Source organism: Odocoileus virginianus, chromosome 27 (genome assembly GCF_023699985.2).
Source record: "Odocoileus virginianus isolate 20LAN1187 ecotype Illinois chromosome 27, Ovbor_1.2, whole genome shotgun sequence".
NCBI lineage: Eukaryota > Metazoa > Chordata > Mammalia > Artiodactyla > Cervidae > Odocoileus > Odocoileus virginianus.
This window is the reverse complement of record NC_069700.1, coordinates 31,530,069-31,544,119: the sequence shown is the minus strand read 5'-3', so window position 1 is coordinate 31,544,119 and position 14,051 is coordinate 31,530,069. Positions and strand designations below refer to the sequence as shown.

At 54.3% G+C, this 14,051-nt stretch overlaps 1 protein-coding gene across 2 annotated transcripts in view; it reads left to right on the top strand.

Moving 5' to 3' along the window:
* ZFAND3 (zinc finger AN1-type containing 3) overlaps positions 1-13,274 on the top strand; it is a 320,114-nt gene extending 306,840 nt beyond the window's left edge. For both annotated transcript variants that reach the window (XM_070456513.1, XM_020873376.2), the window contains one exon: positions 12,883-13,274. In XM_070456513.1, coding sequence (XP_070312614.1) covers positions 12,883-13,037 — 155 coding nt within the window. In that variant the 3' untranslated portion in view covers positions 13,038-13,274. The remainder of the gene's footprint in view (positions 1-12,882) is intronic.
* The last annotated feature ends 777 nt before the right edge of the window (positions 13,275-14,051 follow it).

Genomic DNA, 14,051 nt, shown 5'->3' with positions numbered 1-14,051 from the left:
TCAGCATTTTCCTCTCTGTGCATCTTTAGCTGTCTTTAAAGGCGGGAACTAGTGACTTTTTTTTCTTCTTCTCTTCCACCTAGCCCCTAGAATAGAGCTCTGTAAACAATGCACAGATGACCAATAAATACTCTTGACTCCTTGAGCCTGATAGCTCCTTTCCCTTCCTGGACTGACAGCCCAGCACCGGAGTTTGAATCTTTTATTTATTAGATGAGATTTCTATAGCACCTTTCCTCTGAAGAGATCAATATCAATGAAGTTGGTTTCTGCTTCTGGAAAGTGCTTTTACCTAAGCAGACCAAGGTTCTGATACAGTCACGTGAGAGTCCTTACTCCTTGACTCTTGGGCCCTGGAGAGGCAGGCTCCAGGCAGAGCCTTGCCGCTCGCTTCAAGTGTGGCTGTCTGTTGCTGGCAGTGAGCCCGAATAAGATGGGACAAGACGGCAACACCGGCTCGGCAGCATCACTGAAAGAGGACTTGCCTTTGGGGAGTGAGGCGCTTCTGAAAGACTGACGGGAGAAGGCTGCCCCAACCAGGGTCCCCGGTGCCGTGCTGGCGGGCCGCTGGCTGTCCTGGTGTCGCCCAGACTCTTCAGCCTTTGAGACTCCAAGTCATGCCACCAGGGACCTGGGTCCTGGGGACAGACCCACGAAGGGCCTGAGACCCAGAGACTCAGTGCTGGTGAGGTGAGGAGGAAGTGCTGGGAGCTGGTGGGAGACACGCTGTCGCACTGCACACGTGGGTGGTCAAGACCGACGGTGAGATCCTGGAGCAGAGTTCAGAGGCCCCAGACTGAAAGGGGAGAGGAGTCTGTCCTGTAAATTATTGAAGTGCCCAAAGTAATTGCATCAGCTGGCTTCTCTAGAAGTTCCCACCTCTCCGTGTCTCCTTGTTGGCCAGACGTCATTCCCGTCCCTGCTGGGAGCGAGGCAGAACTCAGTAGGGAATGAAGGCCTCGTCTGCACTCTTGAGAGGGACAGGGGCAGCAACACAGAGCCCGCCTGCAGTGGAGGCTGAGTCCTCCAGACTTGACCTGCCCTCGAGCTGCTGTCCAGAGAACACCCTCTGCTGTCGGTCAGGAGTTACGGCAGCCGCGGTTACCGAGGCACAGAGAAGGGGGGAGAGCAGCGTGGAGGGGTGGGGACCCCGGCACGGGCTCCCAGGGTGGTGTGCACTTGGGGGGGCCCCCCTCCGGTGGCTTGGAGGGTGCTGTCTTCCTCTGTTGCCGCCTGCGGAGTTGTGCTAGGGCTACTCCAACCGTCTAGTGTACTGTCTGCCCCGGAACAGTGCCTGGGACATAGCTGGACGGTAAGAAACGCCCCTCTTTGCCTTGGGTGCCTCATCCACTGCTGTGCAGGTAATGCGTGCATGCAGTTCCTGGCCCACACCTGGGCATGGGTGCCTGGCCTGTGGGCACCTCCCCCTGGGGCTGTTTCCAGGCCCGCTCCCCTTATTCCAGCAAGTCCTCTGGGGCTGCAGGGAGCTTGAGGTGTTCGTGGATGTGTCACGTGCTCTTTTCTGGCCAGAGTTTCTGTGAAGTATCCGTGAAGATACTCCCTGTGATGCAGGAGATGGGTTGTTGTTAGGCTGAAGGGTGGGAGGTGGCGGACAGAGGCTGCGGCTGCTGTCCTGTGGGTCGGGGAGGCTTTGTCCAGTGGCGGCCTGCTTGTCCCTTGAGGAGGGGAGTGGGGCTCTTCTTCCCTGGCCCGTGAGGACCCCCGTCCTGCAGCGGCCAGCCTCTGCTCTGCAGTGGAAGATGGGAGTGCCAGTCAGCACACGATGGCGTTTGTGTGTTCTTGTGATTAGTACATTTGATGACTTGTGTTCTCTAGAGCTGTGCGCTGCAGTGTTACAGGTTCAGAGGGGGAAAGTTCTGGACATACAGATTAAAGGCCCAGCTTTGTATTAATTCTCTTAGGTCAGTTACATTGCTCTTTCCTTGAACTGGATGCTAGCCCAGGATTAATTTTCCTCGGAATCTGGAGTAATTGGCCAGAATGCTAGGGTAAAATGAGAAATGTTCAGTGGAAATCTACATGGTTATATCTGGTTCTTCATTGTCTGTGCTCAGCTTGTTTGTGGTCATGAGTTAGTTCCAGGAGAGCATCTAATGCCATCTTGGACGTTTCTGGGTTGCCTCTCGGAATGAGCTCAGTGAATATAGGCTCATATTAATAATGGCAACAGAAAAGCATAATTAGGAAAGTAAACTTGCTACTGGAGGGAAAAACAAGGAGTCCATCCGAAGCTGAAGCCAGGCAGTAATCGTCTTGAGAGTGTGCCTGCTCCACCTGGTCCCCAGGGGAAGAGGGCAGACCGCGAGGTGCTTGTGGTCCTTCCCCTGGTCCCCAGGATTTGGGGGCAGACTGCAAGGTGCTCGTGGTCCTTCTCCTGCTCCCTAGGGGGAGGGGGCAGACCATGAGAGGGGAAGGGGGCAGACCACGTGGTGCCTGTGGGCCTTCTCCTGCTCCCTAGGGGGAGGGGGCAGACCTCGAGGTGCTCGTGGTCCTTCTCTGGGAGAGGGGCCAAGGGGCATAGGCAGCAGCATTAAACGTTCTTTTTATTGCTGAAAGTCCTTTTCTTTGTGTAAAATGTTGACTCAAGTTATTTATTCTTTCTGCTTACGAATCTTTATTGAGCTCCTGAGGAACAGGGAACAGAACTGTCAAAGTCCCTGCCCTCCTGGTGCTTTTCTTCTCTGGGGGAAAGATGCAGTCAGTGAAGGAGCATGAACGAGACAGCTTCTGAGCGGCTAAGCTGGGAGAGCCGGCCATTGGGAGCGCTGGGGAAGAGCAGCCGGAGCCGCTTGGCGTCTGTATCTGAGGACCCGAGAGGTGCTGGTGTGGTTGGAGCCCCGCACGCACACGAGGCGGGCCCGGGGTGCTTTCGCGGACATCAGAATTTTATTCTAAAAGGCACTGAGGGGTTTACATAGTGAGTTTCATGGTGGAATTTACGAGATTAAAACAGCCCTCTAGGACCTGAACACAAACATACGTGTATGCTCAGACTCTTGAGGATGTGTCAGAACTGATGGTTGCTTTGCTTTTGGGTTGGTAACTGAGAGAATGGGATGGGAGACTTACTTTTCGCTGAATATCATTTTATACAAGCTGAATTTCTGTTATATTCACATATTACCTAATAGAAGAGGAATTAATTAACTACTGTGAAAAAAGTACATCTCAATTCAGTTAGCCTTACCAAAAAAAAAAAAGAAATCCGTCTAAGAGCTGTGAGGGAGAAGCCTTGGGGGGAGTGGAGACCAGGAGGAGGGCGATGCGATGTGGGCGGCTCGGCGGGCCCCCGTGGGCCGGAGGCGGAGGCCTGCTGCCTTCTTCCTGTTCCGTCTGCGAGCTGCACTCACTCCTGCCACAGGACATTGTTTCAGCGTCTTGGTTATAAATAGTACTGCTATGACCATTGGGGTGCAGGAATCTTTTGAAAGTAGTGGAAGACACAGTTTGTCTGTAACTAACCTCTGAGTAAGCCATGCACTGTTCTAGCCATAGGAGGCATGTGGTAAGTTATAGAGGCAGCCTTTTTGCTTTCATGAAATCTCATCAGGAAAACAAGTTAAATGAAAAAAGAAAACTACACAAATGACCCGATAATTATGACTGGTGATTGAAGGAAAAGCCCAGGAGATGAAAGCATATAATAGGTCCCTAGCCTCATCTGAGGCTCCAGGAGGATCTTCCTGAGGAAGAGCTGTTGAAGCTGAGACCTTCAGAAGCAAGAATGCAGTGAGGCCCCTTTGTCTTGAACATGGAGTTCCAGGGGTGAGTGGCGTGAAGAGCAGGAGCGCTGGGGTGGTCATCACCGGGTGTACGTGACACTGCGCTGACACAGGTCGGGGGTGGGCTCACTCTGGCCGCTGGAGGAGGCTGGGCAGCGGCCTGGGCATGAGGGGCTGGTGGTCCTGACCGGGTGGCGGCTGTGCGGATGGGAAGAGAGTGGATTTGGTTTTTGGAAGCAGGATCCACACTTGCTCACTGAATGTGAACGTTGGGGAGGATGCCGTGGTGGCTCCAGGGTTGCGCCACAGCCAGTGGCTGCCTCTTCTAGCTTGGGGAACACCGAAGGAGGAGGTGTGCGTTCCATTTTGGACATCTTACACTTGAGGTAGCCAAGATACCAGGAGATAATTGGATACAGCGGCATGGAGCTCTGGAGAGCAGTCTGGGCAGAGGGACAGTTCAGAGAGGGCAGCATGTGCAGTTAGAATTTTAACCTTGGGAGAGAACATGGGGTCCAGAGCTGAAAACTGATGTTTAAAGGACAGATGAGGTGCTCCCAGGGGAGGAGGAGGACAGCACGGAAACCTGGGCCTCACAGAACCCACGGGGAGTCAGCTGTTCAGATCTGTCAGTGAGAACTGCCTGGGGCCCTTGGGATTGAGAAATGTTCAGGTTCCGTTCGTGGGGTTCTTTAATACCCAGACTGGAACCATTTGGTGAAGGAGCTGGGTATGAGGTCAGCTCCTCCCCCACACCTAGACGCGAAGTCTCCCAAATCTTGGAGTGGGTTGTCCATTCAGTGGGAGTTTCTAACTATATATTGTTTATAGTCTGACTTCAAATTTGAACTCATGTCTTCAGCTAAAACATTTCTCTGCCGTAGAATAAGCCTCTTTCCCTCCAGGAGAGGTGTGTTTAACCAACTTTAAGCTTGTTTCTCTGGCCTTCTTCCCTCCACCCCGCCCTCCTGCCACACACGCACGTGCACAGCAGATGTTGTGGGGCCTGTGACCTTAAAGCCCAAATTTGTGAAAATAGAAAAAAGCATGCTTGTACTCTTGAGGTCCTCAGAATGACCTTTTTGAGTTGTATGTTGAAAACAAAAAGCATGAGACTTGCCTTCTTCAGAGAAGCACATGAGATGGGTGCGGGTGACGCTGGCACAGCAGAGGTGAAACATCGTGTTTGCAGTGTCTCCAGCTCATTCCTTTCTCCGCTCATCCTTTCACACCAGCTCCCAGCCCGACAGTCTCAGGAAATAGACATGGGCTTTTCAGCACGCGGTCAGTACGTGACCAAACTTGGGAATGCACACGCTCTGCCTCTGCTTCGGAGAGAGGCTTGTGGACTTCTCAGCCGTTCCTGGGAGAAGCCCTCACAGGAGCAAAGCAGTTGTTCCCTGCCGTCCTGGGAGAGTTCCCGCATCCCCTTCGTGGGGTCCCTAACCACTGACTGCTGCCCTGTCTAGTTGTCATGTATTTAAATCAGGCTTTTCTAAAATTTGCATATCTTCAACAGAAATTTTTATTGAGCTTGTCAGCTTGTGGCAGCGCATTTATAGTGTGCAGAGGGGTTTGTGCAGAGGGACAGAGGAGACATGTGCATCACACACTCACAGGAAGATTTCCTTGTCTCTCCTTTGTCAGAAGAGGAGACAGGAACAGAGTGTAGACTGAGGTAGAGGGGGCGCAGGGAGCAAGCCTTGTAGGTGGGGCAGAGCAGGGAGGGGCCCAGCCTTGAAGCCCAGCGGGTGAGTGGGTCTTCCTCGGCCCGTAATGCCTGTAACAACCCTGTTGATCGGAGCCACGCCTGCGGTCTGAAAGGCTAGGTGGCTCAGCAGCAGCCGCGAGGCTGTCAGGGCCATGCAGCTGGAACGGAATCCAGCAACTTGGGCTCCAGCCTGTGGGCTGGAAGGCCGGCAGAGAACATGGGGCAGGTGTTCCTCTCCTGTTGCAGCGCTGTTCTGGAGGGCACGCTGCATCTGCAGTCTCAAATCCCCTGTGGCCTTGCCCCTCGGATGCCCTGTGACGGGTGGACTGGCTTTCGCCAGCATAGCCTTCAGGGAGGCCTGGCGGCTGGGTTGCCCACTTTGCCCTCGGCCACTCTTGGGTAGGACAGGTGTGGCCCTTCTGTTCCCTCTGCTGCAGGTTTGGAGTTGGTTTTCTAGGAGCCCTCTGTTTGAGAAGGTAAACTCTTAAGGACAGGAGACTGTTGGAAGAGAAGGCCAACCAGTCAGGAGCCTGCGAGAGAAGGATGAGGTCTCCTCCAGAAAGCAGTTCCTCATGATTCCCCCAAAGTACCCCCAGCGTGGGGGCTGGAGGGGGCGAGGGGAGGTGGCCAGGAATGCAGGCATCTGCTAGGGTTTTTGGATCTTGAAAACTGCTCCAGGTTCTAAGAGGCTAATGCTACGTGTTTTCAGCTACTGAAATAAAATGGTATTTGAAAGAGCAAGTCATTATTCCTGTGGCAGAAACTGCCTTGAGCCATTTTCTTAGTTTTTAAATATATGTTCATCTCTAGATAACACAGCCGGTGTAATGTGAGCCTGCAGCCAGCCCCTTTCTCCTCGTGCTCCAGGGGGTTAAAGAGCTCACAGAGGCAAGTCTGGTGGGGGGGGTGTGGTTCTCACAGGTCCGAGCTGATGGTGCAGGTTCCTGGGGCGGGTGCTCAGCCCCAGGCCCGCCTTGTCTCCCACAAACACACCGTTGAAAAATAGGCAGAAATGGTGGGTGGCAGGCCTGTTCCCTGGGTGTCGGGTGATAGAAGGAGCTGTTCCTAGGAGTGGACGGGCATTCCCCGTGGAGGAAAGAGGCCAGAGTTTTTGCAGGAAAGAGCCTGTTTGAAGAGACAACAGTAATGGAGACCAGGGTGGTGGGTTGTCTGAAGCTGTGAACACCGTGTCGGGAGCTCCATCAGGCTGGGCTGTGGCACAGGTGTCTCTGCCGCTGCCTGCTCTCAGGGCCTTCACGCGGCGTTTCGCACGGGCTCATGTATCTTGGCGTTCTGTCACACTGCTTTGTGTTGTAGCAGTTAGCTTGTATCTAACTTGATATTTTAATTGATTTGGGGGGAAACAAACAGTGGTGTCTGTTCTAGGGCTGTCTTGGTGGTGTTTACTGGTTTTTATTAAATTGGCGAGTACACTGCTTGTGTGCTAAGTCACTTCAGTCGCGTCCTGCTCTTTGCGACCCGCCAGGCTCCTCTGTCCATGGGATTCCCCAGGCAGGAGTACTGGAGTGGGTTGCCATGCCCTCCTCCATGACCCCCAGGGGTCGAACCCACATTTCTTTTATCTCCTGTATTGGCAGGCAGGTTCTTTACCGGTAGCGCCACCTGGGAAGCCCGGTGAGTACATTGGGCTCTTGTGAATTGCAGGTTCTCCTTTCCCTTGGAAATCAGATGGACTGATGCCCACTTGGTGATTCACAGTGGCTTTGGTTCCAGCCCCCTGGGTGGGTGGCTGTGATCCACCGTTCTCTCCCCAGCCCCACCGAGCTTGTCAGCCGCTCAGGGAGCAGAGGTCTAGCTCTGTTTCTTGGAGTGTGATTGCTCTTCCCTCCCGTGTGTGAAGCCGTTGATGGAAGGGAATGTGAAACAGGCGCGTTCCGTTCCTGAAACACCTGCAGCTGCTTTGCCTGCACCATGGGCCTGATAAAATAAAATGCATTAAGCTCCTGTAATGCATTTTTGTGCTACAAATTCTGCCTTGGGCACTGGGTCAGTGGAGGCGGTGTAATCCAGGGATCACTGTTGGTGGGAGCGTAAGTGGCTAATGTTTTCCAACAAGTGTTCCTATAGCCACCTGCTGTTCCCAACGTGAGCTTAACAAATGAGCTACAAGGTCAGTTAGCCGTCCTGCATTTTAAGAAACTTTTATGTTGTTGGAAAAATGTGACTCTTTATAACAAGCGTGCTTAGTCATTTCAGACACGAGTCAGGCATAATTGTTGTTTACATTTGAAATAGACAATTCAGAGAGCAAATGGGCCTTACCTATGAGTTGAGATTTGGAGGGTCCGTTACTGAGGTATCTCTGAGAGCTTTGGGAGGTCTTGGGTGGGCTCCGTTTGCTGTCTGAATGACAGGTGTCTGATTTTCCTCCTGCCGGGACACGCCTGCTTGGGGCTGGTCACTGGGGGGGGACGGGCGTGTCAGTGCAGACAGCACCCTCACACCGCGCCACCCGAGGCTGCACCCGGAGACGGCTTCACAGCGCCGCAGTCCCCAAGGCGTGTCAGTGTTCTTAGGATCTGCTCTAACCTCTGACATCTGAAATCCAAATGAGCAAGAAAGTGTAAAACATTTCTTGTGAGCGGGGTGAGCACACCGAAGCAGCTGGAGCCGAGGCCCACCCTGGCCTGCGGCCTCACCAACGCGGCCGTCTTGGGAGAGCCCCCAGGTCGGGGAAGTCGGTCAGAAAACAAATGTCTAAAGTCTGTAAGTATCCAGACCTGTGCAGTTTCACCAGCTTTATCATCTTTTTAAATATTTATTTGGCTGCGCTGGGTCTTCCGTTTTGGGATCTTTGATCTTCATTGTGGCATGCACTCTTAGCTGTGGCGTGTGGCATCTAGTTCCTTGACTGGGGATTGAACCTGGGCCCCTTGCACTGGGCGCACAGAGTCTTAACCACTGGACCGCTGGGGAAGTCCCGTGCCAGCTTTAAGTGGGGCTTTTTACTCCAGGATAAAGCCAATAAGCAACATTTCTGTCTGGCAGGGATTGAATAAAAGTGTTGGGCTCAGACTTTGTGAATTTTGGCATCGCTTTGTCTCCTTTAGGAAATGCCATGGAAGAAAAAGACCCTTCCAAACCCAAAGACAGTTCCAACCCCCTGCTCAGTTCCTGAGGTTCAGAGGGAAGAGTGGGTGGGGGCTGTGCCGCCTGCGGGTGGGAGGCCGGCTCCGCCCTTGGCCCTCCAGCTCCTCCACCCACCGTCCCCCCAACACCAGGATGGGGGGCGAGGAGGGGAGACGGAGGACTGGCCGGTGGGGAGGGAGGAGGCACCGGGGAGGACCGGTGACAGGTCCGTAATCTGGCTCAGGCCCTCAGGGCCCTGCTGCCAGCAGTGCTCAGAGGTGGAGCCCTGTCTCCTCTGCCCTGGGTGTTCTCTTGGGTAGTTATTGTCACTGATTTTTGTAAACGAGTGAAACAGGAAATATTGTTACAACTTTCATAGCACTTCTAGTCAGTCAGGTGTTGGTTTTATATCATCTTTGTTTAATGATGGCATCTGTCAAGACTGTTCTCAGTCCTGGTGGTGGTCTCACAACACCCACACCCGTCTCTCTGGGAGCAGAGGTGAGGTTTAGCTGTGGATGAGGGGTCTGAGTGCAATGGATGACTTTTCGGATGTTGGCTTTAAAAGCTCAAGTTTGGCTCCCACCGGATGAGCGTTTATAGAAGCCTGCATGTCAGACCTGTGAGTCTTGGAAGAATGTGCCTCAGGTCCACTTTCCGCTGGGCCACCAGCTGTTGGCACCTTCAAGTTTAGGCGGCACCCGATGCACCTGTTCTGCCCGCAAGCGGCCTCCCCATTTGTCCTCCACCCAGGGCGGTGTCTGGCTGGGTCATGGCTTGTACATTCCGCTCTGCCCCGTCTCTTGCTGTGCACGGCCACAGCCCCCAGGAGGAGCCCGTGCCGCTCAGCCGCTGCGTTGACCTGGGCCGGCCTGTTCTCCGACAAGCCCTGAGGGTGTAGCTGCTGGACCCCTTGCGGCACAGCTTGGGGTGGGGTGGGAGGTGGGGGCCAGGCTGACTGACCCCACCTGTGCGGGTCGGCCTCCCCCCTCGCCCAGGATGGCCTGGCCGAGCCAGGCAGCGGCAGGAGGGGGGCCTGAAGAGGGGGCCATGGGACACGGTGCTTAGGCAGCTGCTTCTGCACCACCATCCCCCACTTTTCATCAAGGGCTCATCCCGAGTGCTCTTCAATGCTGGCAAACAAACGCTCACCCAGGTTCTTGAGTGTTTTGTGCAGATTCACTAAGAACAGCTCCACAGCCCTAACAGAGCTCTTTGGCTTCCTCCTAGGCCAGTATTGCGTGGGGAAGCAGTGATCAGGGCTCCCGGGAGCCAGGCAGCGCCGTGTGTATGATCCACTGGGGGGGAGGGGTTGAGGTTAGACCATGTTTAGCACTATGAACCAGTTGTTTTTCAAAAACGTCTGCTTTGGCTGTTTTCCTCTCTTTTGGAAGGTTGGCATTTTCCAATCATATTCTTTACTGCTTGTGTCTCCCAAGGACTATGTATACAGCTATCACAAGCAAGAGAGTATTGAAGTTGTTTTTAAAACTACTTGACGCTGAACTGTGGGGCCATAAGGAGCCTGTAGATGAAAATATATATGTATGTGAGTGAGAATGATAATGATATGTAATATCAAAGCCCCTCCCACAGCTGATCAGTTGTGTCCTTTCTGCTTTCCTTCCCCCTGCACATTCCTTGGCCGACCCTGGGAAGGCCCCACTTGGTTTCTGATGAACGGAGTGAGGACGCTTGAGGCTGGCCAACCCAAGACGGAGGCTGTAAACACCCTGTGCTCTGAAACTGCTCCTCACTGAAATAAGAATAATCTTGTACCCCAGCAGCCTGATTTTGCATCTCTCCATGTGCCCAGCTTGGTCTCTGGAATTCCATTAGAGAGTAATTGAACGTTCATGACAGTTGAGTGGAAACAGGTCTGTGGGTACCGAGAAAAGAGGGTAAAGATTCAGCCCACCCACCAGTCCCCTGCCCCCTTTCCTGTATCCAACAATCCACCCCACCCACTGACACCAAAATACACGAGCCAGCTAGCTGTAGTTGGTAGATAATAACCTACTCAGGATTTGGGACAAGTTCTAGCATGTATCTTCCCCTTGGTGAGCAATCCTGACAGGAGAGGGAATTGAGCTTAATTTATATCATCTAATAATCTCAGTGCAGCACCTTGGGAAGTTAGCCTTCCAAAATTGCCCCAGACTTTTCCCCAGTGAATTACAATGCCATCTATGCTTTTTTTTCTTTTTTTTAACCAGCTCTACTCCCACAATTACCTGTTTAGTAGTTTTCACATTTCACAAACCAAAGCCAAGTGTCAAGGTGTGTCTGACAGGTGCACACATCCTGCATAAAGAAATGAGGTGTTCTGGCTGAGGATGCCCGGGTTGGGGGAGAATCCCCAGGATTATTGTGGTCGTGACAGAACACGGGCCCTCCAGCCCACCCATCGAGTTGGCGGTCGCCTGGAGTCGGCAGAGGCGGGCTGCAGCAGAGCCGTGAGGGGTGTGGTGAGACCCGAGCCTCTCGCCTCCTTCCCCATCTGCCTTTGACTAATGAGGTGTTAGACTGAGCCAGCCAGGGCTGAGTTAATTTCAGGGCTAATCCATTTCCTGCTACTTTTATTCAGCCAGCACCATCCATCAGGAGGAGAGGAGAGCCCTGGGGACCCTCTTCTGCATCACCCCAATATCTTGAAGGCAGGGAAGGGCAGCAGGGGGCCTCCCGCCCTTATTAGAGATGCCAAAGGTGTAGAAACACGTGAGGCCTTGGTGACAGAGATGTCTCCACTCACTTCCGGCTGCTGTGAGGCTGGCCGGTGCCCCCGCCCCCACCCCAGCCTGGCAGCCGCTTCTCCCTGCCCGGGTGGGCTCTGCTCCAAAAAGATGATTGTGCTTGTCAGACGAAAGATGCATATTGAGGCCATCCACGCTTCTGCTGCAAAATCCTTTAGGAGAAAGACAACTGGTATCCAATATCTTCAAGTAATGAACTTATCAGTAAATATAACACACGGGCTCATTAATCTTAACTTTGCTTTTGGGCCAAGTGGGAGCTCAGCTTCTCGGGAGATGCAGTTTCATTTGTTCCTTCCCTCAAACCTCGTCCTGATTTAGACTCAAACACGCCGCCCTGCTCTCCCTGGGAAGCAGTTAATAGTGTTTTTTCGCACAACGGATTGTCCAGGCTCGGCCTGTTTGCTCAGGCCGTGATCACGTGTCTGCACGGGGTGTGATCAGGACATCAGAGCAGGGCCATGAGTGTCCTGAGGAATCTTCTCTGGGTAAAGATGATCTTAAAAGTTAAGGCTTGACACTCTTGTCCTTTGTAGCCAGTCTTTGCTTCAGCTCCCACCGCCCTGACATCACTGCCTCCGCTCCCTTTTCTCTGAAGGGAGTGGAGGATGGGGAGGGCGGCGGACCACAGGGCACTGCACTTCACGCTGTCTGCGGGGGTCCGGGCCTGAGAGAGATCTCTGAGAGGGATGCTCTTTGCCAGGGGAAGGAGTGCCGTGTGCACTGGTGGGGCCGGGAGGGCACTGCCCGCCCCAGGCGTACAGGCCCCAGGAGGAGGTTTAGGGAAGGGTTCCGATTCTCTGCAGCTCAGGCCTCTGGGACCTGGAGGTGTGACCAGATAAGGGCTGATGGGATGCGGTGGTGGGGGAGCCAGCCCAGATCTCCTGCACCTTCCCTGAAGGAAAGGGCCAGACAGACCCAGGAAACTCAGATGACTGTCCACCCCCCTGACGCAGCTCCTGCCCCCGTGTCCTCTCCTCAGCTCTTCCTTCTGCCACATCTCGGTTGCAGAGAGCCTGGCCCACAGCCCACCCACTCCCAGGAGAAGAGGCAGGCCCAGGGCAGGGGGTGGGGGGCTCACCTCCTGCCCCCCAGGTGGGGTTGGAAGTATCCGGCTCCACTGAGACACCAGTTGGACTCAACATTTCTGTTCTTTCCTCTTTAAATATACCACCTTCTCCAGCACTTGAAATCATGTGTTTTCCTGGAGGGCCCCATGCGTGTGTGAGTTTGGTTTCCCTCAGCCTTTCAGAAGCAGTGGGTGTCCTGAGGTCGGTATTGAGGCTTGCTCTGGCCGGGAGGCGCCGCGCCACCAGCTCTGCTCGCTGACACCGGCGTGGGGCTGGAGGACGGGCTGCTGGCCACACGGGCGCCTTGGGGCTCCACCCTCAGTGCAGCAGGAGCCCCTTGGACTCACATACGCGCTGGCTCTCTTGTTGGGGCGGGGGTCGTAACAGCAGGAATCCGTGCTGTGCCCACTGTCCGCTCCCTGGACCGTCCTCCCACCTGGACCTGAGCGGAAGCCGGGCTCAGGGCCCACGGGGCCACCCTAATCTCGTCTTCTCTGCTTCTCCCGCTGCTGCAGGTTACGTGTTCTGTATGTTGCATCGCCTCCCTGAGCAGCATGACTGCACGTTTGACCACATGGGCCGTGGCAGAGAGGAAGCCATCCTGAAAATGGTGAAACTGGACCGGAAAGTGGGGCGCTCTTGCCAGCGCATCGGGGAGGGGTGCTCCTGAAGGCCGGCTCGGCCACCACGTGACGCTGTTCTTAGTTCACTAATGTTAGCCTTATTTAGGACAAAGTCAGCCAGACACCTTGTACTGGGCACGCGTCAGACTACAGCCAGTCCGTTTCCTTTCCTTAGCCAGCCATCCTGGTACTGTAGTTTAGGGGTTGATGGTGGTTGAAATTGATTTCTGGCTGGTTACTAAGGTGCCTGCTAGCCATTGTATAAAATTAAAACATGAAGAATATTTTTTTTGAGCATGGCTAGTGGATTTAAAACCACACATACCTGTCACTGCTGGAGTCAAACTTAAAAAAGCCTTAAGTGGAAAGCGTTCCAGATGGAGACTCTGAGTCACTAGAGGAGAAGCTGGTGTTCAAGTCCCCACGACGCACGTGGCTTTGCCGGAAGCTCTGGTTAGCGTCTGGCCTTCACCTCTCCACTGTCCTTAGTCCCGGTAGCCAGGCCCCCTGACGGCCAGACGTGCCTGGGCCGCAGGCAGCTGCTGAGATCGGCCCGTGGCTGGGCTGGGGGTGGCCTCGCTCTCCCACTGAGCAGGAAACGGGGGTGGGGGCAGGTTCTTAAATTTTTTTACCTGAACTAATATGAAAAAACTCATCACACGAGACGAGAAACAATAACCTCACTTTGAAAATTAGCTCCACTCAAGACTAGCCCACGAACAAGAACCACCTTTTCTACACAGGCCCCCCCCGGTCACAAGAAGCAACCGGGCGCCCTGACCCCACAGCTGTGGCCTGCCGTCCGCCGAGTGCCGGGGTCCGGCCCTGATCGAATCCGGCTGACTGCAGCACGGCAGCTGTGCCGACAGACTGGCCTGTGCAGCTGGGTTTTTAAAGATGTTTCTTAGCCACGGGAACTGATAGCCGTGCTGGGAGCTGCCCGCAGCCCCGTCCCGTGCACCAGGATCATCCTCACCCCTCAAGTCCGTGCGGCCCCGCGGTCCACAGGCCGCCAGCCCGCTCTGCCACGCGGAGGCTCGTTCGAGGGGGCAGCGCCCGTC